At 29.1% G+C, this 12,685-nt stretch overlaps 1 protein-coding gene across 1 annotated transcript; it reads right to left on the bottom strand.

The window, feature by feature from the left end:
* Nucleotides 1–4,313: 4,313 nt before the first annotated feature.
* LOC148206463 (putative E3 ubiquitin-protein ligase RING1a) lies at nucleotides 4,314–10,226 on the bottom strand. The gene is made up of 6 exons (XM_088113607.1): nucleotides 10,040–10,226; nucleotides 9,871–9,907; nucleotides 5,777–5,835; nucleotides 4,942–5,023; nucleotides 4,722–4,842; nucleotides 4,314–4,592 (listed from the first exon to the last, which is right to left on the bottom strand). The coding sequence occupies exons 1-6, from the start codon at nucleotides 10,113–10,115 to the stop codon at nucleotides 4,494–4,496; spliced, it is 474 nt and encodes a 157-aa protein (XP_087969733.1). The 5' UTR covers nucleotides 10,116–10,226; the 3' UTR covers nucleotides 4,314–4,493.
* Nucleotides 10,227–12,685: the final 2,459 nt, after the last annotated feature.

Here is a 12,685-nt window from a genome sequence, read left to right as displayed (position 1 = left end):
TTGGAGACAGTAAATAACTTTTGTATTGAATCTTAAACAGAAAACTAAGGCTAATTCAATACAACAATATATTTTTGCATACAATTAATCACATATCAAACATACAAAAATTGAATAACCTACTGCAACATTATATACAATTAAATGCTCATATTAAAAAATAAATTTTTAAGACAAAAAAATAGGAATCTAGGAGCAAAAAAGGAAGAGAATAATGGAGAATGGTGCAACTACTAACGTTTTCGAACGCACCAAAAGTCCAACACAGAAAAATAATACCTGGACAAAAATACAAAAGACTTATTAGTCTCAGGAACCCAAAGTAACTCAAAAACGCCCTAAGAAAGGTAAGGAACGAAGAAACCAAAGCTCACCATGGAAAAACTCGAATGTATGAATATATAAATGGCGAAGGAGGCAATGACCACAACAAGGAGGCAATGGCCACAACAACGAGGCAATGGCCACAAAACGAAGCAATGGCGCAGTATTCGCAAAAAGGAGGGTTTAAGAACAACTAAGATATGTGAAAAGAAACTGTAAAGGGTTATGTAAATTTGCACTTTTTTTAGCACTGTGAAGACATATTGCGTCGGTTATTTTAATAATCGAAGAAATATGTACTTTATGGCGTTGATTCTATTAAGAACTGAGACCAAAAGCTAAGCTAAATATTCATAAAAAAATAAAGGTTTTGGAGCCTATTATGACTTTTGGCTTACACCTTTGGCCTCAATTCTTTTTAAAATCGAAGCAAAAGGGGTTTATGGCACTAGTTCTCCAAACAACAGAAGTCTTAACGTCTCTTCAGAATATGAACAATCTGAAAGTTCCTTCTGCTGAGTGTAAAGTCAGGACCCTATAACAATAGTTCTGCAAAGAATCGAGGTCATAAACCTGTCCAGAATATGAAAACTGGTTCTAAAAAGTCTGACATAATGTCTCTGCATGAGGATTGTTAGGATCCTATGACATCGGTTCTAAAAATAATCGAGACCATAGATCTTGGCTAGTGTGTATTAAAATGAAAGTTTAAATTTATGCAAATGTGATCCACCTTTTATGTTTCGATTATTTGTTAACAATGCTAAAGGAGATTTTTCATAACTGAGACCTATAAATTTGTGAAAATTACATAATTGTCTCGTTTTTCGTAAAAATCAAACCTATTAGACACATTAAAAGTCCATTTGTGTACTAATGTACTCACCAACCGAATGCTTTTTTCTTTAATGAGAGTCATGTTATTTATACAATGCATACCATTCCAACTGTATGCATTTTCTAGGTGTTTATAGAACAGAAGAATATTAGTGAAAAGTAATTGCTGATGTTGCACAACAACGACATTTGGCTAGTTCTAAATCTATGTACATCACATTATTCCTAAAATGATGATGTGTACATATTTTGGGGGTCTTAATAATCTCCTCGTATAGAGATGATACATTATGAATTGATATTAACTTTCTAATTTTGTCTTACGCTTCTCTCAGTCCACTTTTGTATATTTTCTCTTCTACTATTTTCTTAGTCTTACATTAGTTACATCCATTGGAGAGAAGTGTAACTCCTAGATTTGAATGAATTTAAACCTCTTGGTTGAGTGATTTTTTTTAAAGAATTTAAAATCTAAGATAATAGAAAGTTCAAGTTTCTATACTTATTATGACATTTTGAAAAAATAGTTTCTTTTGTACTTAAAATTGTGATGGTTCTGAAAATAAAAAAAAAATAGGTTAATTATAAAAAGTTTAAAATAAATTAATATTTTCTTTTTCATGTTAAGAAAAAGTTTATGTATCGAGATTATTTACACGACTTTTATAAATATTTTCGCTTTCTAAATTTATTCGGTACGGAACTTTTTGATTGTGTGAACATTTTTAGCCTCAGCTGCGTAGGTAAATATTGTAGTCTACGTGGGTAAGATATTCTTCCTGGAAAATGGAGAAGAGAGAAAAACCATTGTGTCAGTATTTTCCTACATTCTACATATTCTATTGCAAAGTTATGTTAAATAAATATTACATTTACATTTATTCAAATCAAATTATTTAATTTAATATAAATAAACCATAAATTAGAGTTTCATAAATAAATTTATACTTGAGAGTTTGAAACACACTTATGAAGAAAATGGCTTCAGGTTAAAATGAAAAGTATACTTTTATTAAGGTTACATGCCACAAAAAAAAATATATTTTAAGAGGGATTCTTTTACCATTTATATAATAATATTTTGGTTTATATTTAATATTTATATTTAATTTTAGTTTCAATATTATTTAATTTTAGTTTATTAACGATAATCAAGTAATAAAAAATTTTATATTTAAAAAAAATGATTTATTGACGGTTTTCCAGAAATCTCTAAAAATAGAAACGGTTTCAGAACTTCAGTTACTTCCGACGGTTCCAGAAACCCCTAGAAATAAGTTGTCGGTAATTTTGTGATGCTTGTTTTTTCAGTGATTTTTAAAACTGTGGGAACAATATTTTTTGGGGGTTAAAATTCCGGTAACGTAAAAAATAACCCCTATTAAAATTGCAGATTTTGTAGTAATACACATGGTTTTCAAAAATATTTTCTACATAGAATATTTACTTAAATAATAGTTAATAAATAAAATTTACTGAACTCTTTTTTCCCAAAATAATATAATTCTTTTAATAATTTTTTTCAACTCATATATTATTCACAATATTTATTCAAATAAGTACTCTTAACAATTTGTTATCAAATTTGGTTGATGGTTGAATTATGATCTTCTTTTCAATACACCATCATAAAAATAGAATAAGTCAGATTTTGGTTTTTCGAAAACTATAGACTAACTTTTTAAAAAAAAATTAAAATTATTTTTCTTAAATTATTATTTTTGATAAATTTCATATAAACTATTAAATAATTAATATGTCTTGTATTATTAATAAATTTATAAATTTATAATGTATGTTATAGATAATATTGATTGATTTCTTCTAATTTGAATATATTAATTGTATCATCATTTCAACAAATAATACTTTTAATATTATTTTAACTTTTAATTTCAATTATTCGAAAGCAATTTTTATTAATACATTTAATTAAATAAAATTCGTATTTACAGTACTAACTTAATAGTTATTCTAAATTATAACTTATTTAATTTTTATCATCAAATAATTTTATTACTATTAAAAATGTAAAAAAGTTCTTAATTTTAAATGACAAAAATTCATTACACAAAAATCAATATTCTAAAACATTCTGTTACTTAAGAAAAAATTGTAATATGTTATTTAATTAACAATGACATTTCAGCTTAATTTAATATATCATTTGATAGGCTAGACAAGTAACTCGATAAATTTATTAAGATGGATATAACAATTTTTCTTTATTTTAAAATTTCTTTGATTATTTGACTTGAAAAAAATAAAATTTACAAATGTTATTAAATTAAAGAAATTTTTTTATATAATTTTTAAATATTTATTACACTTAACATAAATATATATATATATATATATATATATATATATATATATATATATATATATATCTCTTATATCATTTGGTTGTTATAAATAAGTTATTGTAATAAATTTAATTTCGCAAATTTGTATACATTATTCATAATTAAATTAATAAATACACTCACATTATTAATTTAAATTAATTTTTAATTTTTTTTCATTTTCATTGTCAACTAATTTAATATTTTTTAAGAAAACCTCAATATTAAATAAATTTAAAAATTTATTTAAATTATTATAAAATAAATTTTAAATATTACCGATGTTGTAAAATATTAAATTTTTTTACTATATGTTTTATAAGTCTTAAAATATTTTAAAATTTCAGTATTTTAAAAAAATGGAAAAATTGAAAAGATAGTTTGGTTTTCAAGGAATTAAATATTAATTTATTTATTTTCTATAATAATGTGCTAAAATAAATTTTACAATTCAATTTAATCAAAATTCTAATAATGAACAGCAAACTGTACTGCTTAGGTAAATTTTGTTAGTATGTTTTCGGAAAAATTATTTCTAGAATCTGTGCTGCTTGATAACGTGGCACATTTGTAAGAAACTTTTTTAATATAAAAATATTTAATTTATTCTCTAAAAAATATTTATCAAATGAGTTACCTGATTTAAGAAAGGACTCATTATACAAAGTATCGATCCCATATGTTTCATTTTAACATAAAATAGTTCATTAAGAACAGTAGTTTAAGACTCTAAAGTTGCTAAAATGACTTAAAGACTATATATTGCTTCATAAAGTCCCAACAGGATGAAAAATTATATAAATATAATAATGTTGTTATAAAAAGTAGGAAAATAGTCAATATTGAGAACAAAGATATTTAAAAGGAAGTTGAATAAACATTGTTCAAAGATGATGAAAACTAGCATAAAGTAACCGAAAAACATAAAATTAAAGGTTGAAAGCAACACATATGGCAGATTCTTTGTTTGGTTCAGCTTCTGTCTTCTCAGTCTTTTCTGATTGTTCTGCGTCTCCTTGCAAACCCTACAGCGGTTGCCCTGGCCTTCTGTTTCCTCTCCAATTCTTTTATTTGACGTCGGAAAGACTGCCACATGGAAATCTTAATTATTAAACATCCGTATTTGAAAATTACTAAGACATAAGCATGAACATGAATCATTAATTCACATAAATCAATGCATTTATTAATCCAAGGTTTAAAATATTGTCTTACCGCCTCCTCGTACTCTGCAATATCAGGATGGATGATAGAAATGAGATGATCATAGTGGCGATCATCCCCTAGTGTGCATCCGCCAGGATAATGTTCACGACAAACTGGGCATTCGTTCTTGCTGCACTCAAACCACTCCAAATATTACAAAACCTACGACAACACTGTCAAAAAAATTCTGAGAGATAATGACGTATTAATTGCAAGTTTGAGGACTAACCAAAGGCGTATGGATTTCTCAATGCATTCTCCGCAAAACCGATGCAAGCATTCCATAACAATTTTGGTTTTTCGAATTACACCTTCACATAAAATGAAATCAACCATTTTATATGATTTCAAAAATTACGAATACAAATAAAAAAATGCTTTTTATTCTTTATTTGCTATATATATTTATATAATCTCCCAAACACATTAACATGTATTGTCACATTTCACATTAAATCAGGAAAGAAATAGAACTATGTGTTTAATTACCAAAATCTTACCTTAGATTTATACCTGTGTTTGGAGTCACCGTAAAACATTTTATTAATTTCAAATTATAAAAAAATTTAAATATTAATTTAAATCTCACATTGAATAAATATAAAAATATTAAATATTATATAAGAATAAGATTTATAAATTTTTTGAATTTTGCATTGAAAGTGATATAAATTATTTATAGAGATTAAACTTAAATCACATTATAAACCGGTTAATCCAATAAATTATCCCTCTAGATTTTTATTTTTTATTAAAAAAATAAATCACCGTTATACTACAGTGCAAGACTATAAACATGTTAATGATCTGGTTACTTTACAGGGTTACTTGCATAATATATTTTTTATGTCCATTTACAAATGTAATATTTGGGCATGACTAATGAACATAATGTAATGACAATTAACTGATGAAATTTACATATATCATAAGTTTTTATTTATAAATTGCCCACAAAAAAATCAGCAAAGCAATATATTAAGGCTTGAATATAGCATGTTTAAGAGAAACACATTTATAGCAAAAAAATAATTAAGTAATCTACCAACCGTTCTATTTCATACCTAGGCAGATAGGACACTGAAGATCCTCGCTTATATCTGACAAGTCTATTTCCATACAACTGTAAATAAACACCCAAAATGTCAAGTTGGTGTAATTTATATATGCCTTCCCCTCGAAGTTCATGCTAAAGAAAATAACATCCATGTTAAGAAAAGGGTTTTACATCATGCTGTAAAACTAAAACATATTTCCTTTTAATCAAACATGTTTTTTTCCTCTGGTTATGATGTAATCGCATTCTACATTACATTTTCATAGGGTAAAGCAAAACTCAGCATTTTTCTTTTGATAGAAATAAAAAGTTGAATAAATACTTCAACTCTTTATATAAAAGTCAGATATACATATCACAATATTTCTTACTCTAACACAAAATGTAGATAACAAAACAAAAATATCCAATTGTTAGGAAAATTCAATAACATTACGGAGAGTAAATTCAATAATATTAATACACATTTTACCCATATTATCAATCATACATTTGCCAACTAGCCATGTTAGAAAAATAATTTTTTTGATGAATAACATGATTCACATTTTAATGTTATTGTTTCATTCATGCCATCAATCAATAATGCAATTTATAAACTCATATTTCTTATTGTTGTGTTAAAAATAGACAAAACTATATAAAAACGACTAATACATTAACTTCTACAACTGACTAATATATTAACTATCTATAACAATTATAAAATAGTAATCATCCACAACGATTAATATATTAACTACTAACCAGAGTTAATATATTTAATTTTATCCCATTTAATTTTACCTAACAAAACATGACTATAAATTTAAATGTTGCTTCCTCTCGATTCTTCTACTCTTCGTCCCAATTTCGTCATGTCCAATGCAGATAGTGCTTTCTTCTTTCGTTAATAATTAGATTATTCGTTATGTTCGTGTCCAACTTATAGTTCATTTCTTTTTTTCATTTGTAGTACTTTTATTGTGGTCAACTTGTTCTTTGCATTCTCGGTGGTCATACTGGTTCTTATTTGTTCTTTGTCAAATTGTTTTTAGTCAAATTCTTGTTAATATGTCAAACTCCTTTTGAGAGATCTGACAACTCACACTTCACATCAATACATTGAGCTCTTTTTGAGTTGTCTACTATTCAAACAATACGAATTCTTTATCGAGCTATTAGGATTCTCCATCGAGCTATCAGAGTTATTGACATGCTCTATCGAGCTACTCAAACTCCCCACCAAGCTATCTACATCCTCAATCACGTTTTTCACATTCTTTGTCAAACTCTCTAAGCTACCCAAGAACCCCCACCGAGGTACTCAAGCTTTTCACATGCTCCACTAAGTTGTTCACTTGTTCTACCAAGCTATCTAGGCTATTCACTTCTCCACATAGTTGTTGAGGCTCTCTACAAACTCTACCGCGTATCCAAGCTATTTGTATATCTTATCAATCTCTCCAACTTATTCGATTTTCTTGCTAACCTATCCACGCTACTAAACTGTCTTGTTGAGTTCTTCATGCTACTCGATTGTCCTTCCAAGTTATTCAATTGGTTGTTCATGGTCCCCCAAGCTACGTGTGACCACCAACAACAACACTTCTTTTCCAACTTTTTCTATGAGGTTGGTCGTCTTTTCTTTTCCATCAAATCAATAATTTTTAGTAAAATGTCTGATCTTGCCACAACTAAAGCATTTATCTGAGTGTTACTCCTTTTCATAATGGCCATACTTGACACATTTGAAGCACTCAATGTTTGACCGACCTCCTCTCCATAGACATCTTCCTCTTTCGTGCTAGATTCGACTGCTCTTTCTCTTCTTTTGTCCTCAACTTCTACCATCAAGATTGCATCATATGCCTAATCAGTACCATCATCTACTTTGAGTGTTCTAAGTGTAATGTGCCTTATTCTTCTTCTTCTTCTTCTTCCGTTACTTGTGTGGCTCAAGAAACCTGACAAGGTCTTCAACTGTGAGCGCTATAATAGGTTCTTGGACTCCTTTGTGCACACCATGTTCTCAAAGTCATTATTTAACTACCTCAAAATCTTCTCCACAATTTGTTTAGTAGACAAAGTCTCTCCATTTCTTCCATGTTGGTTCACCATAGTTTCAAATTGAGTTATGTACTCGACCATTCCTTTTGTTTCCTTCATTCTCATGCTCTTTAACTTGCTTTTGAGTTTTTAAAGCTAGACATGCTTCACTTGATCATCCGCCTTATACGTCTTCTCTAGAATGTTCGACACTTCTTTTAAAGATTTTACACTTGCAATTTTCTCTAAACTAGAATCCTTCACAACTTGGTACAAAATGTACAAAGTTGCCATGCCGTTCGTACGCGCTGCTCTCAATGCATTCATTTGGACATTCGACCATTTTGTTGTGTTTTTTGGTCTACATAACCATTTTCCACCATCTCAATTTTCTTGGGTTTAAAAAAAAAAACTTTCATTTTGAGACTCCAATTATCGCAGTTAACCGTTTTTGTCAATTGGGATAGGAACCCACTATTTGGAATTGACCATCTTTCTTTTTTTTCCTCTCACGTAGGCACTCAAATTAACTGGCTCTTAATACTACTTTATTAGGAAAACAAACTTTTGATGAATAACTTGATTCACATTTCCATTTTGTTGTTTCATTATGCAATCAATAATACAATTTATAAACTCACTTATTTCTTATTTTATAGTTGTACTCAAAATAGATAAAAACCGTTAAATACATTGACAATCCACAATGACTAATATATTTAATTTATTCAATTTAAGTTTACCTAAAAGCCATATTAAATATATGATTGGCTTGTACAACATTTTTGTTGCATATATTCATATTTAATTCACATTGATCTAGCATATGTATAGTATTACTCTTACGTTAGGTGATGATCTATATATCAATCTAATTGATTTGGTTCAGCTAGCTAAAAGTTCTTTAAGTGTTTTCGTATCTAAATTGTAAGGATCTCATACTATATAAAATAGTATTGAACGTCTTTGTTTATTGGGTCTCATTTTAACCCTCGGTGAACTATTTGGGGCTCATTTTAACCCTAGGTGAACTCCATATAAAATATGTTATTCTCGGCAACCTTGGTGATGCTTGTTGTGGTCGTGACAGTCAAGACAATTTTTTTTGGAGGGCTTTATGCTTTGTTGCAGAGATATCTTAGCTATTATTTTTGCTTTGGAAAATGCTACATGTATTGATTTGGAGTGTTATCTGGCTTGAATGTGTTTCATTTCTTTATCTACCAGGTGTTCTACTTTCTGCTTCAGGAGTCATTCACGTTTGGCGAATTCTTACTCTGGCCGAAATCTCGAAGATCATTTCGTAGGAACTATTTGGACATCCTTGGAAAATACACCTTTTCTTGTAGCTAATTAATAGCTCTTCAAGCATGAGTGCAGGATAGAAATGAAGGACATGCTCTTGGTAGTAAAGGTGATGAAATGTGAGACTAGCTTATGGAGTCCTGAATTAACTGATGTTTGCTACGTATGGAAGGAACTACGTATGGTATTGTTAACAGACAAGCTTTTGTCTGATGGATAGGATCAAACATTATAGATTTTAAGTCTCTCAAAAACATAAATGACTTTCCTATTTTCCACTTTACTAAATTTTTTATGCTAATCTTTGTTGTCTATATAAGTTTTGGTCTAATTCCCAATGATTCTTGATGTGTTTTTGCACACTAATTAACCTTTCATTCTTGAAAAAAATCCTTTCCCCACTACACATAAACACACAGGAAAATGACCAACAAACTAACCCCGAGCATGCATAAATCCAACTCATGCTCAAGTCAACAAAAGTAACCATCTTTGTTGAAGGATTCAACACCTAATTGAATCAATCATCCACTACCAGAGAAAAAACGCACGAGACAACGTGTGCATCACTCATAATTATATGCGAAAACTACAACAAACGCTTTAAAACACAACACACAAAACCATAAACACAAAACGAACCATTTCCAAGCAGAATCGAAATTAACATTAAATTTAAGAAGCAGCGAAACCGATCAAAAAACGAAAACAGCTTATCGTGAAGTAAATGACTGAAGAAATGCAGAACGATGGATCAGTTTAACCTACAAGTCCTCGTCGCTCGATGAATTTCTTCGATCTGATTCTGAAGAAAACAAGGAAGCAAGAAATGAAAAATGAAAATCACAAATGATACACTGAGACAGTGAAATTGGGATTAAAATGGAAGAAGCAGTTATGCAAATCCAGACTTAATTCAGAGGAACATGACACATACCAACTTCATTTTCAGATTGCACTTCTTCTCGGGATTGCTCCGGTGGAGGCTCGTCGGGGAGGCTCAGTCCTGACATTGTTTTGTCTCCGATGAAAATCTATGAAGGAAATGAAAGCTTAACACGCTTCGTAGCTAGCAGTGCTACGAAGCGAAACAAGGATAAGTTGGCGAAGTGAGAGTTCAACAACGCGTTCAACCATAGAGAGACACCAGGTGCCAAAGTGCTGCATAAATAGTGACACCATGACTTCTACCTAAGTTTATACAATCAATCAGAACATGCCACGTGTAAAATGTCAGGGACACTAACCTGTTGACGCGAAATGTAAGCTTCTGTAATGAAATTGTATTAAAATAATTTTATAAAAACCTAAATTTATTATGATCAGCTGAGAATGAAAAATTCTTTATTGAAGATAATTAATGTAACACACAAATATATTAATTAATCTTTGCTGGCTATCATGTAAAATATTAAATTTGTTACAACATTTAATACATTATATAAACCAATTAATTATTTACCAAAAATATTTATTACAAGATTTAATTAAATTGTAAAAGTATTAAATTAAATTTATTACTCAACAAAAAAATATTTTACAACATTTTAATTTAATTGCAATAACGTATTGTTTCTGCGTAGTGTTTTGACAACTTTTTCTTCTTTTAATGGTATTAGTATATTATTTAAATGAAGTTATCTTCAAATTTCTGCATCTGGTAATTAAAATATATTTTTACCAAAATAGAAAAAATAAAAATACAAACACGTTTGAGGATAAATGTTGACTATCTTTTACTTAATTATATAAACTACGTTATTTTATTTAATTTGTAACTGTTTTTCTTTTATATATATATATATATATATATATATATATATATATATATATATAATTATTTAAAACTTTTATTTATTAATGTAATCTCATAAAATTGTATTTTAGGAGTAGTGATTGTTTAAAAATAACGTGACTTATTTTAATATTAAATTATTTTATTATAAATAGTTTTGTTATAAACTAGTTTTATTATTTTAAAATATATTATCTCTTTAGAAAACATTTTTCTAAAGTTTTCTATCCTTTCTCTAAGAGTTCTGACTCCTAAGTATTCTATTTGATGATCAGAAAGTGTCTAGACGATCATGGCGTTAAGGTCTACAATTCTAGTCAATCAATTTCTACCACAAAGCAAGTAAGTTTTTATTATTTTTTTTCCTCTCTCGTTTCTAATATATTTTTAGAAGAAATTAAAGTAGTTGCATGTGTGATCATGTTTTCCATACTCATTCTTGGTTAATCTAAAGTTCTAAGGACCCTGTCCGTTTCCAATTTGATGTTTCGTAAGTTCGTCTAAAGATTCCTTGCGTTTAAAGTAATTGGTAGAGCATTCTTTGAGTCGGGCAATTTATTTTGAGATAAGGGAAGCTAAACCTTGTTTTAGATTATTTTGGTGTGGTTTGAATTTAGTATCTTTATGTAGTATAATTTGAATTGCATGTATTTGAAATGATTGTTCTAGTAATGTTTGAGTTTGAATAATAATCAATGTTTGTTTGATGATTGAATGTTTGGTACTATATGAAATTCATGTTGAAATATGTTAGTGTGTAATTAAGTTATATTGATGTGATAAATTGAATTCAAAATGGTTGGAGTATAAAGGGATAAAATCAATAATTAGTCAAGGTCAAAAATAGGGGTTTTGATGAGTGTATTTAAGAAATAAGGACTGATGTAAGAATACTACTTGAGGCTGTTATTGAGTAATAAAAGACTTGTTAGAGGTGTTGATGGATTTAAATCTGTTTTGGAATAAAGGGGTAGTGATTTGTTGAAGTTTTAGAGTGTTTTAGTGTAAATTATGGTTTTGAGTAGTGACATTTTTTAGTCAAGGGTGTATAAACTGTTTTGAAGAGTTTGAAGTCTTTTATAAGGTCAATTAGAACTTGTCCACGGGTTTATATTAGAAAAATGGTTTAAACCCTTCCTTGGTCCTCATTTTTGTATGAAAATCTTAGTTTGGTCATCATTTTTTCATCTGTCTCAATTGGGTCATATTTTTTGTAAAAATGAACACATTTTACCCTAACCGTTAAATTGTAACAAACGACGTTAGTTGGTGTTGACGTGTTGCATAATTAATAAGCTGATGTCAAAATATTTTATTGCGTGGAATTTTTATTTAATTTGAGAGATTATGACATGGCACCGTTGTCACATAATTACAATTTAACACAACAACTATAAATAAATAAAGAAATGAAAGGAAAAAGGAGAGAGTGAGAGAACCTTTTCCAACATACAAAACCCAGATGAAAACTGCAGCAGAGATGAGACACAGGAAGAGCATTCCGACTTTCTTGCGACCAGCGAACTTGCAGATCCAAAGGAACAACCTCTCCTTCTCCTTCTCCTTGAGCATCTTTGTTGCCTTTCGTGCAGAGCCGTTCTATACCTGTTTATCCAAAGACCCATAACTTCCAGAACGAATTCCAATACCCAATGGAGCAGACATTTATGCCCCACTCATTCCTCGCCCTTCTCTTTCTCTCCACCCAGATCACGCATTCATCCACGCAACAAAATCCAACGCCACCAATTCCCAATGCACTCTCATCAATCCCACTCTCACTTCCAA

The sequence above is a fragment of the Vigna umbellata genome, chromosome 1 (genome assembly GCF_029865625.1).
Source record: "Vigna umbellata cultivar VRB3 chromosome 1, Vumbellata_1.0, whole genome shotgun sequence".
In the NCBI taxonomy this organism is placed as follows: Eukaryota; Viridiplantae; Streptophyta; class Magnoliopsida; order Fabales; family Fabaceae; genus Vigna; species Vigna umbellata.
Note: the sequence above shows the minus strand (reverse complement) of the source record. Positions and strands in the feature narration are given on the sequence as shown.

Bases quoted from the DNA above. Each gene is read 5' to 3' on its own strand.
- LOC148206463 (XM_088113607.1), bottom strand. From the start codon at position 10,115: ATGTCAGGACTGAGCCTCCCCGACGAGCCTCCACCGGAGCAATCCCGA. The intron at 5,024-5,776 runs GTATGAAATAGA...TTTTATGTGAAG, and splicing joins TCAGTGTCCTATCTGCCTAG to GTGTAATTCGAAAAACCAAA. The intron at 4,593-4,721 runs GTAAGACAATAT...TCCATGTGGCAG, and splicing joins TTGCAGAGTACGAGGAGGCG to TCTTTCCGACGTCAAATAAA.